The following is a 24,457-nucleotide window of genomic DNA, read 5'->3' on the forward strand; positions in this document are numbered from 1 at the left end:
TCTCTAGTCCTGTTATTCTATCTGCAAGTTCTGCAAGTTCTTTTGTCCCCCCCGCCCCCGTTACCCCTCACTCTCTCTCACAAGTATCACTCACAGGATCTACACCCTACCCGCTTTTTAATAATATAATGGGACTGGAGCGATAGCACAGCAGATAGGGCATTTGCCTTGCACGAGACCGATCTGGGTTTGATTCCTCCGTCTCTCTCAGAGAGCCCGGCAAGCTGCCAGGAGTATCCTGCCCGCACGGCAGAGCCTGGCAAGCTACCCTCGGAGTATTCTATATGCCAAAAACAGTTAACAACAAGTCTCACAATGGAGATGTTACTGGTGCCCACTCGAGCAAATCGATGAACAACGGATGACAGTGCTACAGTGCTACCCTTTTCTAAAAGTATATCAGATTTCCTGTGTGAAAGCATATCAGCATTTCTTGCTCCAAACTATTTTCCAAAAGAGTAGTCTCCTTTTATACTCAACAACTGTGTTTTCAACTTGTTAATTTGATGGGCAAAAATATGATATAGTTAAAATGATTTGATCCTGGGCTGGAGCGATAGCACAGCGGGTAGGGCATTTGCCTTGCACACGGCCAACCCGGGTTCAATTCCCAGCATCCCATATAGTCCCCTGAGCACCACTAAGGGTAATTCCTGAGTGCAGAGCCAGGAGTAACCCCTGTGCATTGCCAGGTGTGACCCAAAAAGAAAAAAAAAATTGATCCTGATTAGACTTGAACAAAAGCCTAAATATTAGGGTTTCTATGAGGTGAAGTTCCCTTAGCTTGTCAGCTTGTTTAAAACTGTGTCTAGGCAATGTTAAAAACACAAACACATCAAACTAGACAAAGACTGGCCACAATAGCCAACACCAGACTAGTGGTCAGTGGAACCAGCTCCTGGTGGATTTTGTTCAAAGATAACAATTGTGTCAGTTTGGAAACAGAAGGGTCTAGATAACTGTCACCTTTGGCTATTCTTTGTTTTGTTTGTTTGTTTGTTTGTTTGTTTGTTTTTGGCCACACCTGGGTCAGGACTTACTCCTGGCTCTGCACCCAGAGATCACTCTTGGTGGGGCTCAAGGAACCATATACAGTTTCAGAGATCAAGCCCAAGGCAGGAAGCGTGTAAAGCAAAGTGTCCCACCTGCTGTACTTACTATCTGCCTAGCCCCACACCTTTGCCTATGCTTCCTTTCACCATCCACAGGTCATCAAGGAACTAATTCTAAAAGGGACTCCTGGGACTGGAGTGACAGCACAGCGAGGAGGGCATTTGCCTTGCACGCAGCCGACCCGGGTTCGATTCCCAGCATCCCATATGGTCCCCCAAGCACTGCCAGGAGTAATTCCTGAGTGCAGAGCCAGGAGTAACCCCTGAGCATCACTGGGTGTGACCCAAAAAGCAAAAACAAATTAACAAATAAAATAAATTAAAATAATAATAAAAGGGATTCCTGATAGCATCATTGGCCAAATTACTTATCTTTTTTTCCTTAACTACTAATGCTTGGCATATTCTGAAGAAGAGCAGGGAGAAATGGGAAATTTGATGAGAAAACAAGCCTGACATTTCTTAAAGAATAAAAATAGTAATTTAAAATATCCATGTGGCAAGGCTGATGAATTTTTATAGTATCCTTGTTGATGTTTGTTTTATTTTGTTTTTTAAACGTCCAAAGGGAGAATGCAGCTGGGTTTATCTTTTTTCTTGCCCCTCCCCCGCCCCCTACAGGCTGTCCTGGCTGGAATTTTTCTGAGCAACCTCCTCTGCTACTTCGAAACCTTTATTGACCTGCCCACTCTGTGGAGGCAGAGCCCGCATGAATTTGTAAGTACGTAAGAACCGCCTGAGCAGGTGAGGGACAGTGGAAGGTCAGAAAGAGGGAAAGAGGACAAACAAACCATCAACCATAGAGCTGAAGGACGCTAGCAACTCTTTGTCGCCTTTGGTATTGCTATTTTGCTTTATGCAAGGGAGCCAAGTGTGTCAATGTATAAAAATACCAAAATTTCTATCTCAATGATGAAAATCAAATTCGAGGAATTAAATGGTCATAGTGACAAGGAAATCTGATCAAAAGGGGCTTGACCTGCACTGCTTATTTGAATGACTTTCAATCCTGTTTGGGGAAATACGTTTTAGGACCAGATACATAATTATTCCCCATCACCAACCCCCCCACCCCCACACACACACACCACCCCCACCTTTCCCCTGGACACAAAACTCAAGAACAGAAATAGGAAATGTCAGGCAATAGAATATGCTGGGGGGGGAGGGTGGTGGTGGGGTGTAGGGTGTTGAGAGAATGGCTCAGTGGCAGCAGGAAAATATGAAAGGCAATCAGTTGTCGAGCCAGGAGAGGCAGGGTAAGAGATTTGGAGGGGTGGAGTAGGGTCTGTGATGGAGATGGTGGGACTCTGTGCTCATCTGCTGTTCCCAGGTTTTATTCAAGAGTATTTTCATTCTTGGGGCTGGAGCGATAGCACAGCAGGTAGGGCGTTTACCGTGCATGCAGCCAACCTGGGTTTGATTCCCAGCATCCCATATGGTCCCCTGAGCACCGCCAGGAGTAATTCCTGAGTGCAGAGCCAGGAGTAACCCCTGTGCATCTCTGGGTGTGACCCAAAAAGAAAAAACAGAAAAAGAGTATTTTCATTCTTGAAAATATTGACTAATAAAGATGCTCAGACTCTGTCATTGGAAAGAGAAAAGTTCATTGAAAAGTAGAAGAGAAAGGAACTTCCCAGCCAGGGGGAAACAGAGGACTAGCACGGCTCATTTGGTCAGAATTATCTAGAAAACCTGGGTCTTTGTGTTCCTCGTCAAAGTAGCAGAGGATTTACATTTGTTTCCCAGAAAGGGTTTGTTCATTTAGGTCCTTTGTGTGTAACTCAGATAAGAACTTCCTTCACCCACCGTAGACTGTTGGGGACAGTCTGTTTAGTGGAGACCTCTTGGGGCCTGTATTTCACCATAGGCCAGGTGTAGGCCCCTTATCTCTTTGCCTCCTATGAGGACTGGGACAGAATTTGCAATCTTGGGCAAATGTAAACTTGCCCACTCTCAGGTCCCAGGGGTCTGCGGGACTGTTTTAAAATGTGGAAAGGGGGAGCTAAAATGCAGCTGTTCACAGTACCTGACAAATTGAGAAATTGGGAAATTGAGCACTTCTTTTTTTTTTTTAAGATCCAGGAGTGGGTTTTTTGTTTTTTTTTTTTGTTGTTGTTTTTTTCTTTTTGGGGTCACACCCGGCGATGCACAGGGGTTACTCCTGGTTCGGCACTCAGGAATTACTCCTGGCAGTGCTCAGGGGACCATATGGGATGCTGGAATTTGAACCTGGGTTGGCCGCATGCAAGGCAAACGCCCTACCCGCTGTGCTATTGCTCCAGCTCAAGTTGAGCATTTCTAAGAGGTCCCCAGAGAATGAAGGAGGCTGAGGGCAGACACTCAGCGGGGGCAGCTGGAGAGCAGAATGTTTTCTTCTTAGAGTTTCAGTCTCTCTTCTCTGGAAAGTTGCAAGTTGAAGTTGCCACCTGCTGAGTGTTTGGGGACAAATGGTGGGGCCAAAGATGTTATAGAGCTCAATCATTAGTACAGGTATTCAAATAGCACCTGCCATTTGGCCAGTGCTCTGGGTTGCTTTGCAAACAGTATTTCTGATCTCCACCAAGCCCAGAAGGTACCTAAGCTTACCTCTAGTTTGCACGCAAGGAACCAAGGTTTCAAGACAGAACTGGAAAGAGAGGTGATGCATTAAAGACTGGCGAGGCAGGGTCCATTGTCCATTCTATCAATTTGATTGTGGAATTGGCTTTCTACAGGCCAGGGTTCTGCAAGGGGTTACAAAAGCAAAGTTGAGAGGTGGGACTGGTGGGTTTCTCCAGCTGCTGCTCTTCATGGTCTTTCTTTCTCCCTTCTACCCGTACCCCTAGGTTATTTGGGTAGTGACCTTCTTAACCACACTTATCCTGGGATTGGACCTGGGTCTGCTTGTGTCCACCTTTTTTGCCTTCTTCATCATTACCGTTCGGTCACACAGGTACCTGGGTCCTCGGAGGTGAGCCCAGCACCGCAAGGTAAGACAGAAACAAGCTGAAGACAGCTGTGTTTCCTTTCAGCTCTAAGATTTCCATCCTGGGGCAGATCCCTAACACCAACATTTACAGAAGCCTCAGTGACTGTGGGGAGGTAAGAACAACCCAAAGCAGAGACCTGAGTGACAGCACAGCGGGTAGGGCAATTTGCCTTGCATGCAGCCGACCCAGGTTCAATCCTCGGCATCCCACCTGGTCCCCTAAGCACTGCCAGGAGCAATTCCTGAGTACAGAGCTAGAGGAAACCCTGAGCATCACCGGGTGTGATCCAAAAAGCAATGTAATTTTTTTTTTATAAAGGAACCCCAATCAACCCCACTCCTTTGTCTAGTTTCTCTCCAAAAACGACCTCTGGCTGCTGAAAACCAGTCGCCCATTTACAAGGGAGAGAGCACAGTCGAGGGTGGTCAAAGTGATGCCTATAGATGCTCCTGGCATTGCAGCCCATTTGAATAAAGAAAGTGAGTGTTCACAGCAGTATTCTAGCAGGTAGGGCACTGGCCTGGCATGCTGTAGACCTGGGTTCAATCTCCAGCACCACATATGCTCCCCTGAGCCCGAACAGGAATGATCTCTGAGCTTAGAACCAGGAGTAAACCCTGAGCCTGGCCAGGTGTGGCTCGCTCTCCCTCTCCCCATCAAATAAACAAAAAAATAATAATAATAAAGGAAATAAAAAGCTGCACTTGGAGGGAGGATGGCATCCAAAAACAAGAATGAGAAGACAGATAGACAAAGAAGATGGCAGGGAATGCCAGGAGCATACTGGTTGGTGAGAAAGGGATGAAGGAATCTGCTCGTTCCAGCCTCTTGTTTTTTGAAAAAATTAAAATAGGGGCTAGAATGATAGCACAGTGGGAAGGGCGTTTGCCTTGCACACAGCCGACCCAGGTTCGATCCCCAGCATCCCATACGGCCCCCCAGCACTGCCAGGAGTAATTCCTGAGTGCAGAGCCAGGAGTAACCCCTGTGCAACGCTGGGTGTGATCCAAAAAACAAACAAAAAAAGAGGCTGGAGCAATAGTACAGTGGGTAGGGTGCTTGCCTTGCAAGCAACCTGCTGGGGTTCAATCCCTGGCACCCCATATGGTCCCCTGAACCCACCAGGAGTGATTCCTGAGCACAGAGCCAGGGGCAGGCCCTGAATACCACCAGGTATAGCCAAAAAAAAAAAAAGACTAATTAAAAAATAAAAGTGTATAAAATTGCACCTTCTCTGAGAGGTCCTAAAAGTTTGTTGTTGTTGTTGTTTTTCACCCCGGGAAAGAGCACAGGAGCTTTCCTTTGACCCGACATCTCTCCTGCAGATTGTGAGCCTTCCCGGGGTGAAAATCATCAAGTGCTGCAGGTCCATCACCTTCATCAACATCCACCGCCTGAAGATGTTGCTCCTGAAGGAGGTGAAAGCTTTCCTCGATGCCCGCCCCCCCCCAGACCCCCTCCTCCCTCACGGCATCTGGCTGAGACCTCTTCCCTCCCCCCCACCCCCTCTGCCTCTCAGACTGATTTGATTAGCATACCTCTCAAAGAAGAAGAAATTTACAGGCGGTTCTATGAAGAAGGAGGCTCTTCCACATCCCAGAATGAGAAGGCGTGTCGGTGTACCTGCGTCTGCGATGACCAAGAGCCGCCCCCCAGGGTTAGAAATACCTTTTCTATACCGACCCCCCACGCCCTCAGCACCCCAACCACAGGCTCCTCTTTCTATAGATGGGTTCTGTTTGGTGTGTGTTTGGGGACCACCTGCTCACCAAACTGGCTGAGCTCAGGAGGATCTACTCCTGACTCTGTGCTCATATCACTGACGGTGGTGCTTGGGGGCGGAGACGAACATACCATATGGGGCACGGGGCACGGAATCCGGAATGACCCGATAAGCACATGCCTTATCCCACACCTCCTCCTTCACCGCTCCCCACCCTCGAGCCCCTGAAGAAGTGTCTTTTATATTTTATTTATTTATTTTGGGTTTATTTGTTTTGGGGGCAAACATGGTAACGCTCAGGGGTTACTCCTAGCTCTGCATCCAGGAATCACTCTAGCAGGGCTCGGGGAACCATAGGGGATGCCGGGGATCGAACCTGGTCTCCCACATGCAAGACAAACACCTTTCCCACTGTACTCACTCCGGCACCCTCAAGAACTCTCTTTTTAGAGGAAGAGAACAAACAAAGTAAAACCCTCAAAATTGCTCCCTTTGAGATGAACCGTTGGAAAGCAAATATATCTGATATCTAGAATGTCTGGCTAAAGACCGTGGCACTAATACACGAAAACTTTGAGCCGAGAGAAACTGTGGAGGAGCTACTTCAAGGAAAGTGTCACTAGGTACTGCAGACTAAGTCAGATCTGGGCACCAAGGAAAGGAATAGGTTCAAGTTGGTTTTCAAGTTTCAGCCTGGCTTAGTAGGATGAGAATGTTCTCGATATGCAAAGGGAAGTGGGGAGGGGCCCTAAGAGAGGTAGGGGAGGACAGGTAAGTGGGATATTAGTCATGAACTTCAAATGACTGTGAGTTACCCACCTAGAAAGTGTCCAGGTCCACGGTCAGAGTTGGCACGGGGTGACAGTGTTTTCCTTGCACGCAACTAACCCAGGTTCCATCCCTGGCACCATCCATGATCCCCTGAGTGCCCTCCTCCCCCCGCCAGGAGTGATCCCTGAACTCAGAGCCAGGAATAACCCCTGAGCACCACTTGCTGAGGCCCAACACCCTCCACCCCATATCAAGTGTCCAGCACCTACTATGGGGCCTTCCCCCAAACAAGAAGAGAAAAGGTCAGTGGGTAGGTGGGAGTGGCAGAGTAGAACATCCGTCTTCTCGCTCTCCTTGCAGGTTCTCTACACGGAGGTCTACGAAAGCAGACTGGACCACGACACCTCCGCCCTCAACCTGGTCCACTGCTCGCATTTCGACAGTTCAGAAGCCATCCCCCCGTTCTCCGACCAGCAGATACAGTGCACGCTGTCTAACTCGAGCCACCGACTCGAGGAGTCGAGTAAAAGCTGGGCTTCTAATCAGCCTGCGAGCTTAGCCGCCCCTGAGTCTATGGAGAGTCAGGCCCGCAGCAGATCCTTCCTGCTCCAGTCAGAAATGTCACTTCGGCCCAGCATCCACACCATCATCCTGGACTTCACCATGGTACATTTTGTGGATGCACAGGCTTTAGTCATATTAAGACAGGTGAGGATGGGGAGTTTAAAACTAGAGCTCAGTTCCTCTTACTTATGGGTCCGCTACTAGGGGACTCTCGGGCCACTAGGGATTTGGACACAGGATATAGTTTTAGGTCAGCCAGAATTGAAGGAGAGTGAAACCATCCCCAAAGCTTATCTCTCAAAGAATGAAAAAGAGGGACTTTCAGCACCATTGAAGCAACTGTCTGCGATTTCATCAGCAGCTCCCAATATAACCTGGGAGTTTGCTGCAGATCTCCACAAGATACCAGTTTGAATGCTACAGAAAGAAAAAACAAAGCACCAAGAATTTATTGTTATTCTGAGCTAGTCATTGTAAAAAGGCTCTTAGGTTTGATGAAGTTGTGGTGAACTGAGATCCAATCTTTGGGTGAAAAGGAGAGGGATGAATAACCAGAATCTGGAAAACAACCCGAGTGCCCGAGGGACAGATGACTGGTTAAAGGAACTTTGGTACATCTACACAATGGAATACTGTGCAGCTGTTAGGAAAGGTGAAGTCAGGAGATTTGCTTATAAGTGGATGGTCATGGAGAGTATCATGCTAAGTGAAATGAGTCAGAAAGAGGGACAGACATGGAATGACTGCACTCATTTGTGGAATGTAAAATAACATAACATGAGACTGACACCCAAGGACAAGTAGAGACAGGGCCAGGAATATTACTCCATGGTTGGTAGCCTGCCTCGTGGGCTGGGAGAGAAGGCAGCTGGAATAGAGAAGGGATCACTAAGTCAATGATGGTTGGAGGGATCGTTCGGGATGGGAGATGTGTGCTGAAAGTAGACAAAAGACCAAATGTAATAGCTTCTCAGTATCTGTATTGCAGACCATAATGCTGAAAAGTAAAGAGAGAGTATGGGGGAGATTGTCTGCCATAGAGGCAGGGAGAGGGACAGGATGGGGAGAGGGGGATACTGGGGACATTGGTGGTAGAAAATGTGCATTGGTGGAGGGATGGGTGTTCAATCATTGTATGACTGAAACTCAAATAGGAAAACTTTGTAACTCTATCTCACAATGATTCAATAATAATAATAATAAAAGACAGATAACAAACAGGGCTAGAGAGATAGCACAACAGGTAAGGCATTTGCCTTTCATGTTGCCCAACCAGGTTTGATCTATGACACTCTATATGATTCCCAGAGTACTGACAGGAGTGATCCCTGAGCACAAAACCAGAAATAAGCCCCAAGCACTGCTGCAAATGGCCAAAATAAACAACAAAACAGAGAAAAAAAGAAAAATAGGAATGATTTTTTTTCCTCCAAAAGCTGTGTGCTTTTGATTTCCATTCTCTCCTCATACAATAGAGACAGTTTAGAGGTCCAATTAACCATATTGATTTCATTGTTTAATGTCCTGCTAGTGCAATATCTTCTTTTCAACCAGCTTATCTCAGTTTTCCAGTCCTTACTCTCTTTCTTTTTGGGTCACACCCGGTGATACACAGGAGTTGCTCCTGGCTCATGCACTCAGGAATTACACCTGGTGGTGCTCAGGGGACCATAAGGGATGCTGGGAATCGAACCCGGGTCGGCCGTGTGCAAGGCATACACTCTACCCACTGTGCTATCACTCCAGCCCCTAGTCCTTACTCTTTATCCTGAAAGGGACAACGCTGTTTAAATGTCTCAAATATTGTCTTCTGGGTTCTCTCTGCTTCCACTGGTCCTGACAGTATCTGGAGAGATGTAACTTTGGCTGACTTTTCCTTCTTCTATCCATGGACCCTCAAGGAATAAGATTATTCTTTAAGGGAATTCAGCTCCTCTTGTGTCAAAGGTCATGGGAAGAAGAGGAACCAAGGTTGGTGACCTGGATTCATGGGCCTGGTCCTATATCCCGGGGCTCATAGGACACAAGGCAACTCTAACCTACGCCAAGTTTTGGTTTTCACACCTATAAAAAAGGATTGAAAGAGATTAATGTCAAGGACTTTCCTATCCATGAAATGCCCTCTTTCCCCAACCCCATTTTCAGACTCAAATATATAATGGTCAGTGCCGTCATTTTGGTTTTTTTTTCCCATCTGAAATTACTCACTGGGCCACATTCCCTTCTCCCAGTCTTGCACTCACTGTCCATGTTACTTTAGATTTCATCCGGCCTCCATTCTTGAGTGCCCATTATATTCCATTCACTGTCCCATTCACTTCTCAACAGCCCTGCGACACACGTCTCACAGCTAGTGATAGCCTGTCCAGCACGGAGACTTAACAGCATCTGCCTTTATCTCACTCTCTCACCTGTCCCCTCTCCCCTCTCCCCTCTCTCTCTCTCCTCTCTTGCCTTCTTTTTTGGGCAGCAACACCTGGTGTGTGGGTGCTTGGCATGCACCATGCACTCCTGGCCAAGGTTGATGGCTTCTGCTCCAGCCTGACCTGAGTAGCCTTACTTCAGCCCTGTCAGACACTTGTACTTCACAACTTTCGGGGATTCTTGGTACGCTCTTATACTTTAAGGGCGCAGCCTTCTTCACTCCTTTTGGAAGTGTTCTAGACCACCTTCTAGGAGGAAAACTTGATGTGTTTTTTTTTTCTGTTTATAACAGAAAACTTAAACCCTACAGTGGGGGCTGGAGTGATAGCACAGCAGGTAGGGTGTTTGCCTTGCATGCGGCCAACCCGGGTTCGATTCCCAGCATCCCATATGGTTCCCCGAGTACGGCCAGGAGTAATTCCTGAGTGCATGAGCCAGGAGTAACCCCTGTGCATTGCCAGGTGTGACCCAAAAAAAACAAAAACAAAACAAAAAGAAAACCACCTTAAACCCTACTAAGAAAATTGGGGCTGGAGCGATAGCACAGCGGGTAGGACGTTTGCCTTGCACGCGGCCAACCCGGGTTCGAATCCCAGCATCCTGTATGGTCCCCTGAGCACCGCCAGGGGTAATTCCTGAGTGCAGAGCCAGGAGCAACCCCTGTGCATCGCCGGGTGTGACCCAAAAAGAAAAAAAAAAAAAACCCTACTAAGAAAAGCCCCAGCAGTCATCTTCCTCATTTAGGGGCCTTGATTCTGCCATTGTTTGTTCTTCCCAAAGACTTTATGATTTGCCCTAGGACCAAGAAGGACTACAGCTTTAGTGTTGGAGACCATGCCCATGGGTGAAGCCCTGAATTTGCTCCTCAGCACTTAAAAAAAAAAAAAAAAGGAATCGTTTTCTGGTTTCCTCTGGGTAATGAAAGTAGTATCTGTCTTTTATTTTCTCTTTGGATAATTTAATGTATTCATAAGCATTAGCCCAAAAGCAATACGAGGGCTCAGAAGTAATAACTCAGGCTAGGAGTTGCTTCAATCTTAATGATATTAAGATTAATATTTAATTGCTTAAAACTGAACTTTAAGGATTATGGTCCCAAGATAGATATATCGACTGAAGTAAACTGGAGGTCAGTCTTTGATGTTTACTAATCAAATACTAAAAATTAGTTGATTTTCTAGAGTCAAATTTTGCAGGATATTAGGGTTCCTGAGTTCTATCCCCACTATAGCATTTGATAGTCCACTTTGATAGTCCATTTGATAGTCACTCCTGTGGATACTCAGGGGACAATCTAGGGTGCCAGAGATCAAATGCCAGTCGGCCGCGTGCAAGGCAAGTGTCCTACCCACTGTACTGCCCCTCTGGTCTCTCATTTGATTACCTCTGGACCGCCGTTTCCTTCCCCTGTTCGTTGAACTCCAGAGTTAAGAAGTCACAAGCAAACACAAAGCAATAACGCCGAGGCAGCGATGAGGCCTGAGGACTTGGCAGTAAACTCTCACTCCACCAGTGCCTGTGGCTCTCTTAGTACTGTCTGCACTCGAACCCCCTTTACTTGGTGGTCCCTTCTCTATCTGAGCTGCCTTTTCCCCCAGCATGTGAGGCCGGCTACCAAGCTCTAAAGGGCAGGAGGGAGGGAGAGAGAGGAGAGGAGAGGAGGGGAGGGGAGGGGAGGGGAGGGGTCTGTCACCGAGCCTGGGCAGGGGGTACCGGGGGATAGGGATCCTGGGAACATTGGTGGTGGAGAATGGGCACTGGTGGAGGGATGGGAACTCGATCATTGTATGACTGAAACGTAAGCAAGAAAGGTTGTAAGTCTGTAATTGTACCTCATGGTGATTTATTAAAAGAAAGAAAGAAAGAAAGAAAGAAAGAAAGAAAGAAAGAAAGAAAGAAAGAAAGAAAGAAAGAAAGAAAGAAAGAAAGAAAGAAAGAAAGAAAGAAAGAAAGAAAGAAAGAAAGAAAGAAAGAAAGAAAGAAAGAAAGAAAAAATGAGAAAGGGGAGCTAAAAACTTGGCTGATCAGAATACCCCTTCCCTGTGACCGTGAAGGTCTTTCACGCTGGTTTACTTTCTCCCCACAGATGTGCAATGCTTTCCGAAACGCCAACGTCTTGGTGCTCTTCGCAGGGTGCCACTGTGAGTATTCCTTCCCCCGGGAGAGGGCTGTGTCTTGCCCCCGGACTCTCCTCCCCAACTGTCTGACCCTGCCTGTGTTCTGGTTTGCTTTGTAGCTTCTGTGGTCAGGAAATTTGAGAGCAATGACTTCTTTGATGAGGGTATCACCAAGACCCAGCTGTTCCTCACTACCCACGATGCCGTGCTGTACGCCTTGTCCAGGAAGCTGCCGGACTCCTCCGAGCTGAGCGTGGATGAAAACGAGACAGTGATACAGGAAACCTTCTCAGAAACAGAGAAGGTTGGATGGCGTAGCGTTATCAGGGTGGGCAGTGAGGTGGGCAGTGTCGGCTGGTCTGCTAGAGGTCAGTGCCATCCTGGGAAGGTTTTTGAGTGGGATTCTGCCAGACTTGGAGAGGTTGAAATGCCCCTTGACCCCTTGATTAAAAGCAGTGAACTTGGGGCTGGAGCGATAGCACAGCGGGGAGGGCATTTGCCTTGCAGGCGGCCCATCCGGGTTCGATTACCAGCATCCCATATGGTTCCCTGAGCACCGCCAGGAGTAATTCCTGAGTGCAGAGCCAGGAGTGACCCCTGTGCATCTCCGGCTGTGACCTAAAAAAAAAAAAAAGAAGTGAGCTTGACTCTCAAGTTCCCTCACTGCCATGACATCTTGGTGCCTTTTCCAACTAGCCCATGGAGCAGAGGCCTCTTGGCACAGCAAGCTTGACTGGTGCCAGTGCTGCCAGGGCAATGGCCAAATATTTGAAATGTCTCCCCTAGCTCTATCTTCAGTCACCACCCATCCCACCCTCGGAGTAAACACTAAGACTCATAAATTTGCACAATGAAGATATGTCAGTCTAGCACTTAGTTGGACTATTACATTATGAGTGTTCGGATAGTTCTTCAACTTAACTAAATGCAAAGTGTAATGATAAGCCCCATCCCCCTTTTTGCCATTTATTAATACAAAAAAGGGGAGGAGGGGTTTGACATACGTTCGTGTTTTCAGATTGGTACTTGCAATGGTTAAAGGTTTCCTTTCCGGGTCAGAGCGATAGTCCAGTGGGTAGGGCGTTTGCCACCCGAGTTCAATCCCCGGCATCCCATATGGTCCCCCAAGCACCGCCAGGAGTTATTCCTGAGTGCAGAGCCAGGAGTAACCTTTGAGCATTGCTGGGTGTGACCCAAAAAGCAAAAACAAAGCAACAAAAAAAATTCCTTTCAGGATGGGAGGGATACTGGGTTCATTGGTGGTGGAGAATGGACACTGGTGGAGGGATGGGCTCTCAAACATTGCATGAGGGAAAAACAAGCACGAAAAGGTGTGAATCTGTAACTGTACCCTCATTGTGACTCACTAAAAAAATTAATTAAAAAATATTTTAAATAAAATAAATTTTTTAAAATTCAAAAAAAAATTCCTTTCAAAAGAGCAATGAAAATACACCTAGACACCAAAATATGATCTAATGGTTAGAATTTTCTTTTCATTTAAGCTCCTGCTTCTTTGATTTAATATGCTTTATAATGTTTGTCATAAGGAAAGTGCTAACACAGAAATATGTATTTGTGTGTTAACATGTTAAAAATAAGTTTACTAAAATAAAGAAGCAAAAGATATCCAAGATTAGAAATTACAACAGATAGCTTAGAAATTACAAGGATCATAAGTGACTACTAAGAACAACTTTATGGCATTAATTTGGAGAACAAAGAAGAATTGCACATACTCATAGACTCTTAAAACCTCCACAACCCAAGTCAGGAAGCAATAGATTACAAGCAAAGAAATTAAAAAGCAGTAATAAAGAAAATCTTCCTAAAACACAAACCCAAGACCAGATGGTTGTATGAATGAGTTCCACTAAACCTTCAAAGGTGAACTTTTACCAATCCTTCTTCAAGTGTTCCAAATAAATGAAGAAGAGAAAATTCTTCTAAACACTTTCTGCAAGATCAACATTAACATTATCCTGATAATAAATACATACAGTTACATCATTTTAAAAAGGAGGCAGAAACAGCAGTAGGGAAAACGAAAATCATATGATCGTATCAGTGGATATAAAGAAAACGTTTGACAAAATTCAACTTCCACTTATGACATTCAACAAAATGAGAAAAAAAGGAAATGTGCCTCAACGTATTACAGACGGTAATAGGGTGGAGAGACAGGACAGCAGGTAGGGCATTTGCCTTGCATGTGACCAACCTGGGTTCAACCCCTGCACCCTCTATGCTTCCCTGAGTCCACCAGGGGTGAGCTTTGAGCACAGAGCCAGCAGTAAGCCCTGAGCATTGCAAAGTTTGGGCCAAGAGCCGAAACCAAACAAAAATAGTTAGGTCTTAGAATGCAAAAGGTTTGCACATGTGCATCCAGGAAAGAATAGAACAGCAGAAGGAAAAGAAAAGATGACAGATATCTGCTGGCTGCAAGAGTGCACTGGGCAAGCATAGAGTGAGAGGGGCCTGAGTGATAGTACAGCAGGTAGGACATTTGCCTGGCACGTAGCCCACCCGGGTTCCCTTGCCTGCATCTCATATGGTCACTAGAGTCCCTCTAGGAGTATCTCCTGATTTCAAGAGCCAGGAGTAAACCTTCATCAGCATTGGGCGTGCCCCCCCCCAGAAAGCATAGAATAAACTGTTTAGGGTCTTTTATACTTTTAAGGGTGTCTACTGACTAGCTATGTGAAAAAATGCTAGCTCTGATCTTCTTGTACCTGTAGTATGCTAATGTCTCTCTGTCAACTTAAGCAGTGTCTGTTGGAGGATGGGGGGGCCATGTTGTATTGAATAAATGGCCCCCAGACCTGTGTGATCACCAGTGGCTGCCCTGGTGACCTAAAGCTTGAACAGTCCATGAGTGTTTGTCTCGTCTCTGCTGCAAAGGTGCCAATCTTATTGGCATTAGATAAAGTCCCATTAAAACTGCATGAGAAAAAATTAAGTAACAAGGAATAAATGTAACAAAAGAGGTACAAGATTCATTCTTTAAAAATAGAGAAGGAAACACAAGGAGATGGAAAGATAGTTTTTTATTCATGGAAGGATAAACATCAAAATGGCTGTTTTACCTAAACAATCTACGGAGTCAATGCACTATCAAGATTCTATTAGTATTCTTCAAGGGAATAGAAAGAAGTCTTCCGAAAATTCATATGGATCCACAGAGAAAAAAAAACACCTGAATATGTAAATAGTATGAAAGGGGATCAAAGGTATCATGTGTCCCAACTTCAAACTACGAAGGTATGTTAATCAAAATTGTGTGGTATTAGAATAAAAATTGGCACACAGATCAACAAAATAGAATTGAGAGCCCAGAACTATCCTCACAATTATGTAAAGTTAATTTACAATAATTTACAATACCTCTCGGAGAGCCCGGCAAGCTACCGAGAGTATCCCACCCGCACGGGCAGAGCCCGGCAAGCTACCCATGGTGTATTCGATATGCCAAAAACAGTAACGATAGGTCTCATCCCCCTGACCCTGAAAGAGCCTCCAATCATTGGGAAGACGAGTAAGGAGAAGCTGCTAAAATCTCAGGACTGGGAGGGATAGAGACGTTACTGGTGCCCGCTCAAGTAAATCAACGAGCAACGGGATGACAGTGATACAGAATTTACAATAAAGGAACCAAGAGCACAAATGGAGATTAAAATGTCACTTCAATAAACAGTGCTGGAAAAAATTGAATAGCTACATGAAAAAGAATAAAAATTTGAATTCATCATGTGGACACTAGCTCACACAATGCCCGAAAGTTAACTCAAAATGAACTAAGGACTTGGATCCTAGACCCTGCTCCAGAGTTCCTTTATCTCCACTCTTCCCTGACACCATTTCTATTCCTTTGCTGGAGGCAGTATGGTGGGCGCACCTGATGCCTCATTGTGGTTCTGAGTTTCCCCTTTTCCTGTGGTAGTGGGCCTTCTATATGTCCTTTCCAGAGAGGTGCCTGTTTAGGTTTTTTGGTTTTTGTTTTTTGTTTGCCTTTTGGGTCACACCCAGCAATGCCCAGGAGTTACTCCTGGCTCTGCACTCAGGAATTACTCCTGGCGGTGCTTGGGGGACCATATGGGATGCCGGGGATTGAACTCAGGTCGGCCGCATGCAAGGCAAACACCCTACCCTCTGTGCTATCACTCCGGCCCCCTGTTTAGGTTTTTTTAACCTATTTTTTGAAATCCCAGAAATCAAACCAAGGACCTCACAGATGTGAGGCTTGTGCTCTACTGCTGAGTCACATCCCAGTTCTTGTCCTTTTTTTTTTTTTTTATTGAATCACTGTGAGATAGTTACAAGCTTTCATGTTTGGGTTACAATCTCACAATGATCAAACACCCATCCCTCCACAGGTGCACATTCCCTACCACCAATATCCCCGGTATACCCCCCCTTTCCTACCCTCCCCCTGCCTCCACGGCAGACAATATTCCCCATACTCTCTCTCTCTCTCTAATTTGGGGCATTATGGCTTGCAACACAGACACTGAGAGGCCATCATTTTTGGTCCATTATTTACTTTCGGCACACATCTCCCATCCAACTGATTCTCCAACATCATTTTCTTAGTGATCCCTTCTCTATTCCATCTGCCTTCACCCCTCCGCTCATGAAGCAGGCTTCCAGCTATGAGGTTCTTGCCCATTTTTTAATTAGATTGCTTGCCTTTCTGTTTTGTAGTTGTGTGAGTTTTTTATATATTCTGGATATATATATCTGGAGATATATATATATATATTTATATATCTCTTATCACACATAGGATGTGCAAATATCTTCTCTTAATTGCTGTTGCCTTTTCTTAGTAGTTTACTTTGAGTTTCAAAAATGTACACTGGAGGGTGGGGCATGGGAGGGAGGCTCTGACTAGTGGACACTCTGTGGGGAGGAACATTATATGGTGAGTAAAATGAAATATCTTAGTGTCTAAAAATACAGTTGATACAGTCCCAATTGTAGATTCTTGCTTTTGTTTTCCTTGCTATTCAAGTTGAATATCCAATGCATCTCTGTGTTGAGATCCTGGAGTATATCACCTGGGCTTGGTTCTTTTTATTTTATGGATTTGGGTTTGGGAAAGCTTCAGTTCTGTCAACTAATTCTCTTCCATTTCTTTTATTTGTTTTTTCACTTGGATGATTTTCCCTGCTAGTTCTCTCATTTTTGTTTTTCTGCTGTTGCTCATCGATTTGTTCGAGCGGGCACCAGTAACGTCTCTCATTGAGAGACTTATTGTTATTGTTTTTTTAGCATATTCAATATGCACGGGTAGCTTGCCAGGCTCTGCCGCATGGGCTCGATACTCTCGGTAGCTTGCCGGGCTTTCTGAGAGGGGCGGAGGAATCGAACTCGGGTCGGCATCGTGAAAGGCGAACGCCCAACCGCTGTGCTATCGCTCCAGCCCCATTTTTCTGTTATTGTAAATTTTGTTTTACTATTCCTATGAGGACCCTTTGAGTCTCTTACTCTCTAAGATCATTTTCTCTGTGTGCCACTATTGATGAGACAAAACAGATTCTATGCTATTCCTCTCCTTTGATATTTTGTTTGTAACTCACTTTATTCTTGTTTATGTTTCTGGCTCCGTATTACCATTGTCGCCAAGGTCAGGGTTTGATATTCTTTTGCTTACAGGGTGGATTTTTATAGACTAAGATTTTGCTGGTTTCTAGTACGTGTCTTTGATGAGCCAGAGAGAGGCAGCTTCTCCTGCCAAACTGTCTCTGATGAAATCCTTGAGATTTCTCTCTAGCTGCAGGTGCCTGCCTGAGCAGCCACCTGGACCCCTCTTTTCTATGAAGAGATTATAAATGACCCAGCATCCTGTGTCCAGTCACTTTCCCTCATTTGATGGTAACCCAGCAGAGCCTTGGTGACCCCTCCTCTCTGGGTGCTGGGTAGGGAAGTGTAGCCTGAGACTGACTTGGATGCTTAGCACTAGTGGTAAGAAAGAAGAGCTAGGGGCTGGAGCAATAGCACAGCAGGTAGGGCATTTGCCTTGCACGCGGCCGACCCGGGTTCGATTCCCAGCATCCCATATGGTCCCCTGAGGATTCCCAGCATCCCATATGGTCACCACCAGGAGTAATTCCTGAGTGCAAAGCCAGGAGTAACCCCTGTGCATCGCCGGGTGTGACCCAAAAAGAAAAAAGAAAAAAGAGCTATAACATTATGTCTGCAAAAGTTGTCAGCTTCCAGGGCCGGAGCGATAGCACAGCGGGTAGGGCGTTTGCCGTGCACGCGGCTGACCCAGCTTCGATCCCCGGCATCCCATACGGTCCCCAAGCACCGCCAGGAGTAATTCCTGAGTGCAAAGCCAGGAGTAACCCCTGAGCATCGCTGGGTGTGACCCAAAAAGCAAAAAAAAAAAAAAATGTTGTCAGCTTCCAGGGCCCTGGCACTGTAGCCGGATTCAGACAGACGAGTATTTATTTCCCTCCTCGGAGTTTCACTGGGTGACCCCATAGTCCTGCCACTCCCCCTGCTTATCGCTAATTCTAGCTCTAACCTTTATCTAGGCAACAGGAATTCTGAACTCCTCCCTGTTCTTTTTCTATATGCCTTATTATGATTTTTTTTTGCCCAGGGTGTGTTATAAACAAAGACATTTATATGTCTCTATATAGGCAGCTATGTCTACATATCGATGTTATAAATGAGTCATAAATAAAGACATCTATATGGTGTTTTGTTTTTGTTTGCTCCAGGTATGGGCCAAAAAGTCCTAAAAGAGAAAGGAAGCCATTGCTCTGTGGGTGTCTCTTTTCATGTTACTGTGGGTGTTTTATGTAGAAATTCTTTCAACATATAGGGCAGGGCAGGTGAAACTCTGTTAGCATTTGTTTGAAAGTTTTGTACCTCCATCACACTTGAATTAAAATTTTGCAGGATAAAGTATATGTGGATCTTTTTTTTTTTTTTTTTTTTTTGCTTTTTGGGTCACACCCAGCGCTGCTCAGGGGTTACTCCTGGCGGTGCTTGGGGGACCATATGGGATGCCGGGGATCGAACCCGGGTCGGCCGCGTGCAAGGCAAACGCCCTACCCGCTGTGCTATCGCTCCAGCTCCCTGGATCATTTTTTTTAATCTTTCAAAAAAACAAAAAACAAAAAGCAGGACTATGTCATTCCACCCTCTCCCTTGCCTGGAGGGTTTCTGCCGAGAAGTCAGCTGAGAGCTTGACAGAGGTGCCTTTGTGTGCTACAAGACACCTAGCAAGCACCACTGCTTTTTCTTTATTGTTGTATTTTGTCCATTTAACATTGATGTGTCTTTGTTGGAGGTTGTTTCAGATTCAGAAATTTGGGTGTTCTCCCAGAGTTATGGACATCTATGATTAGTTCTTTTCTTGAATTACGGAAGTTCTCAGCCATTATTTCTTTGAATATGGTCTCTGTGCCCTTCTCTCTACTTTATGGAGTGCCCATCATCCCGATACTGACGTATCTGCTGGAATCTGATATTTCTCATAAAACTTATTCATTTTCCATGAATATTTTTCCTCTCTCTTCCACTTAAATCAGTATTGACTTTTTTTTTGGGGGGGTGGAGGAGGCGGGCTTTTGGGGTCACACTTGGAGATGCACAGGGGTTACTCCCAGAAAATTAATTACAGACTAGCTTGTGATGAGGACGGGAAGAGCCCAGAGGAAGGCTTCACACTACCCCTGCACATCCAAATGATATTAGAGAAAGAGTATATTTACTATGTTTTTCTAGTTTTCTAGAGAGGAAATTTTATTTATCATTGTTGATTTGGGGGCCATTCCAGTGGTGCTCAGGACCTACTCGTGGCTCTGTGCTCAGGGATCACTCCTGGTGGTGCTTAGGGGACCATATGTGATGATGGGTATCAAATCCAGGTCAGCCATGTGCAAAACAAGGAAAATTAAGTATGTCTACATTTACTGTCTTGTTAGATGTTGTATTCAGAGTAACATGTCTATATTTTTTTTCAGATGAAGTATAATTGATTATATAGATTATATTTTCTAAATTTGTCATTTAGAAAATATAATCAGTACCCCACTACTGTCTCTCTGACTCTAAGGCATCTTTCTGGTTTACCACTCTTATTATCAGAACATACATTAAGAATTGGTATTGTTCCAGGAGTACTACCAGGGGTATCAGGAGTGACCTCTGAATACTACAGGGTATGCATTCCCCAGACCTCAACATTAGAAATGTATTCAAATACTCAACTTTAATTGCAAGTGCAACAAAAGCAAGAATAAACAAAGGGAGGACATAAGATTAGCAAGTGTTTTCCATAGGAAAAGAAACTATTGCAGAACATGAACAGGAAACCTAGCAATTGGGAAAAGATATTTTTGCACATGAGATATCTAACTAGGGGTTGATATTTAAAATTTTTAAATTTACAGAACAACAAAAAGGAAGGAGTCCAATCATGAACAAAGGAACCTAGATATTTCTTCAAAGAAGATGTATAGGGGTGGAGTGATAGCACAGAGGGCAGGGTATTTGCCTTGCACTCGGTCAACCCGTGTTCGATTCCCAGCATCCCATATGGTCCCCTGAGCACCACCAGGAGTAATTCCTGAGTGCATAAGCCAGGAATAACCCCTGTGCATCGCCGGGTGTGACCCAAAAAGAAAAAAAAACACAAAGAAGATGCATAAATGAGGCACAGAAACATAAAAAAAAGATCAGAATCACTTATTATTAGGAAAAGGCCAACCAAAACATCAATGGGAGGTCACTCGTTACATGTGACAATGGCATGGATTGGAAAGATTGATCCCTGAGTGCAGAGCCAAGAATAAGCCCTGAACTTTGCCAGATGTGGAAAAGAAAGGAGAAAGAGAGAAAGGAAGAGAGAAAGATAGAAAGAGAAAAATAAAGAGGGAAAGAGAGAAAGAGAGAAATAAAGAGGGAAAGAGAGAAAGCGAAAGAAAGAAAGAAAGAAAGAAAGAAAGAAAGAAAGAAAGAAAGAAAGAAAGAAAGAAAGAAAGAAAGAAAGAAAGAAAGAAAGAAAGAAAGAGAGGGAGGGAGGGAGGGAGGGAGGGAGGGAGGGAGGGAGGGAGGGAGGGAGGGAGGGAGGGAGGGAGGGAGGGAGGGAGGGAGGGAAGAGGAAACCAGGAAACCAGACCTGAATTTGGATTGTGTTGTGAGCCCTCACCCCACAGGAGGTAATCATGGAACCAACTTTGGTCCATGCACAATATAAGCACAATTTAGAGGTTGCTCAAACAACTGCTCTCCCAGATGAGGATGATGATTTTTGAGAAGATGAAGCTAGAGGCCAGCATCAGAAGTCTAGTTTTATAGGCAACAGTACTGTGATGTCAGTGGGACAGATATAGAGCTACAGTAGAGCAGGTGCTGAATCTTTGGGTTGCAGAAAAAGATGAATAAGCTTCTGAGTGAATGTGGCAGTTAAAAATAACCTTCTTTTGGAGTACAGTTGTCTCCTTTAAGTTTTAAATCTTAAGACTGCTGCCGTCATATCACAATATTCCCCAGTGAATCTTTTTTTTTCTCTTTTTTTCTTTTTTGGACCACACCCAATGATGCTCAGGGGTTACTCCTGGTTCTGCACTCAGGAATTACTCCTGGCGGTGCTTGGGGAACCATACGGGATGTTGGGGATCAAACCCACCAACCCGGGTTGGCCATGTGCAAGGCAAACACCCTATCCACTGTACTATCTCTCCGGCCCCACCCCTGGTGAATCTTGCTTGCTATTGTCATTCCATTCCTTTTCATTTGAATGATAATCAAGTTGTATTTCAAATATCGTATTTTTTAAGTTGTTAATTAGATAAGATGCTGCCACAACAACTACACTCATGGACTTTGAACTAACCTACGGTCCCATGTAGCCCTGGGAGGGAAAGGGTTTTTGTCCTCGTCTTTTTCCACTCTCGGCAGCATGGCAACCACCATGGTCTAGTGCCAATTGGACAGAGAGGTAGCAGCTTGCAACAATGGGACGCATGGGGAATCTTGCAATGGGGTGCGTGTGTGTGTGTGTGTGTGTGTGTGTGTGTGTGTGTGTGTGTGTGCGCAGAACCGGTCTTGCTTCCTGCCCAATGAGATCCCAGCGGCCTCCCACAAACAGCTCCCCCGCTCCTGAACAGCCATGATCCCAGAGGCACACAAACCAATCTCGTAATGCAGGGGCTGCTGGCAGAAATATTAATCTCTGGACTTAATACCAGAACCCCAAAACTGGGCAGCCACTTTCACGACCGTGCAACATCATAGGCTCATTGTTATCAACAATAGAAAACATACGATCTAATGATGCCATTCCGACAGGTCTGACTGTTGGGAGGAAAACTCCAAATAATGATAGTGAGTTTTCTGTCAAAAATTGTATGTTATCAAAGCAATGAGAGAGTTAATTGAAAATCATCTGCCACATAGGCAGAGGGGGAGAGGGAGAGGGAGGGGGGTCTCTGGAATCCTTGGTGGTGAAACATGTGCACTGGTGAAAGGATGGGTGTTTGATCATTGTATGACTGAGACTTGATCCTGAAAGCCCTATAACTGTTCTCATGGTGCCTCAATTAAAAAGTATAAAATAAAATTTAAAAATTAATTAAAAAAAAAGATGCTGCTACAAGGGTGTTTTTCCAAACCTCCAGCACATTTGCTACATGATGGATCCAAGTGCTTAGATTTGGGTAGATCAAGAACCAGATATGCTAAAGGAGCTCAGAATCTAAAAACAGTGTGTGTTTGTGAACAAATAATCCGTTAGTGGCACTATGATAAAGGTGTGAGGGGGGTACAGTTGGAACACAAAGTTATGAATCTGGCTGGTTATCTTTGATCTGAATCTAGAATAATAAATCTGTGAAAGAGACAAAGATGGTCAAGGCAAGCAGAGCAAAGGTACATAATAATAGGGCATCTTTGGTTCATTTCATGAGCAGAGAAAGAGGTGGGAACAACCGAAATAAGGAAGGTGACAAGAAATCAGGTCATGAAAGGCACTAAGTTTCCGGACAGGGATTCCACAGTGGGTTGGAAGATAGGTCGAAAAGACAAACTGTTTTGAGAGACTGTCAAGGTCTTTAAGTGGCAGACTGTGAAATCCAGGCTAGCTAGCAGAGCCAGAGAAAGTGGAAGTCAGGAGGTTGAAGAATAATGAGGATGCAACTGAAGATGCAAAGATAAGAGCAGATTTATCACCTACTTTGCCAGGAACCCATGATTTCTGGTGCCGTAAGGCCTTGTATATTCTGAAATTATTCAATTGCTTAAACAATAGGCTTTTTAATTTAATTTTATTTTTTTAATTACCGTGAGATACAGTTACAAAGCTTTCCTGCTTGAGTTTCAGTCATACAATGATCGATCACACACCCCTCTACCAGTTCACATCTTCCAGCCCCAAGGTCCCTAGTATCCCACCCCTCCCTCTGCCTCTATGGCAGACAATCTCCCCCATACTCTTTTTTTTTATTGCTTGTTACAAATAGCGTAAGATGTCACATGGCCGCAAGTGTAGTCACATGCTCCTGGAATTCTAAAATTTTAGATAATTAGGATCTGAAGAAACTTCTGCATCGAGCTGCTCAGTTCGGAGATTCTTTTGTGTGTCTGTGGATCGTGGCTTATGTAGCAGCCGAGGCAGTTTATGGGCGTGACCTCCAGGGTCTCATGGGGGGAGGGGGGATGAAAAGGACTGGCTTCTCATCCCCTATCCCTTGAGGCCTGGAGTTTGTCATCACTGAACCCACATCCCTGCACTTCTCATTGGGTTCTGGAGGTTGGCGGCCACTGGGGTTTTTAGGGGGCAGGTGGAAGGACGACACCCGCCCCCATCTGAGGCGCCCTGGTGGAGTTGGCCTGGCTCGCTGCAGCGAGCTGCTTGGTTCGGAGATTCTTTTGTGTTAAACGATAAGCTTTAATTGGAATTATGAACCCACTGTATCTATTTCAGATAGACGAGGCAAGATACTTAGCAGACGAAGACAATCCTCCTAACCCACAAGGTAGACCTAGGTCCTACTCCACAGGCCTGGCGTCAGTCGGCGAGGAAGATTCAGAGCTCGACTCGGCCCTGAAGCACTTACTGGATTCGGAACATGATAATGAGCTTGAGACAGTGCCTGAGTCCGAGCTGGAGCCTGAGTCGGAGCTGGAAGCTGAGTCTATGTCCCGATTACAGCCTGAACACAGACGCACGACAAGGATTTATACTTACCCCTTGGTGGATGAGTGGCCTCCACGCCCATCCTCCTATCCCAGCGTCCCAACTCAGACTTACCCTTCGTCATGGACAGCAGGCCCCAGGAACAGATTGGAGTCTTCACAATCACCCGAGTCTGTTAATACTAAATATCCCTTCAAGAAAAGTTATCAGTAGAGGGCGATAGTCCCTTGGTGGTTGTTCCCTCACCCAACGGGGTCATTGGGTCACTTGGTGACATGAGTTACCAGACAGCAGTCTTTCTTCTGGCACCCCTCCATCCGCTGGCCTTCGTCCTCACTCAGCCCCGAGGTCTCCCTCTCACATCACAATATTCAACACCAAAGGAAAGATCTCTGGATCCCCTATCCAGACTCACCTCATTCCACCTCCCACATATATTTTAGTGAAACGTTTCTTTCCTCAAACACCCGACACCTCTGGGGTTTTCGCCAGGCCAGCTCTAGTTTATTCCTCTCATCTCTGTTTCCCTTGCTCCAAAGAGAGGAGGCTCAAATAAAATATAAAACTAGCTCTATTTGGATCCTTCCTGCAACTTTTCCTTTCTCTGTATCCCATAAGGG

At 45.3% G+C, this 24,457-nt stretch overlaps 1 protein-coding gene across 1 annotated transcript in view; it reads left to right on the forward strand.

Annotated features, from left to right (window-relative positions):
• Window positions 1-24,050, forward strand: part of SLC26A8 (solute carrier family 26 member 8) — an 86,141-nt gene extending 62,091 nt beyond the window's left edge. The window contains exons 12-20 of the mRNA XM_055124326.1: window positions 1,734-1,829; window positions 3,941-4,047; window positions 4,127-4,196; window positions 5,410-5,502; window positions 5,604-5,741; window positions 6,939-7,286; window positions 11,653-11,707; window positions 11,803-11,987; window positions 23,625-24,050. Coding sequence (XP_054980301.1) covers window positions 1,734-1,829; window positions 3,941-4,047; window positions 4,127-4,196; window positions 5,410-5,502; window positions 5,604-5,741; window positions 6,939-7,286; window positions 11,653-11,707; window positions 11,803-11,987; window positions 23,625-24,050 — 1,518 coding nt within the window. The remainder of the gene's footprint in view (window positions 1-1,733; window positions 1,830-3,940; window positions 4,048-4,126; window positions 4,197-5,409; window positions 5,503-5,603; window positions 5,742-6,938; window positions 7,287-11,652; window positions 11,708-11,802; window positions 11,988-23,624) is intronic.
• The last annotated feature ends 407 nt before the right edge of the window (window positions 24,051-24,457 follow it).

Source organism: Sorex araneus, chromosome 2 (genome assembly GCF_027595985.1).
Source record: "Sorex araneus isolate mSorAra2 chromosome 2, mSorAra2.pri, whole genome shotgun sequence".
Lineage (NCBI taxonomy): Eukaryota > Metazoa > Chordata > Mammalia > Eulipotyphla > Soricidae > Sorex > Sorex araneus.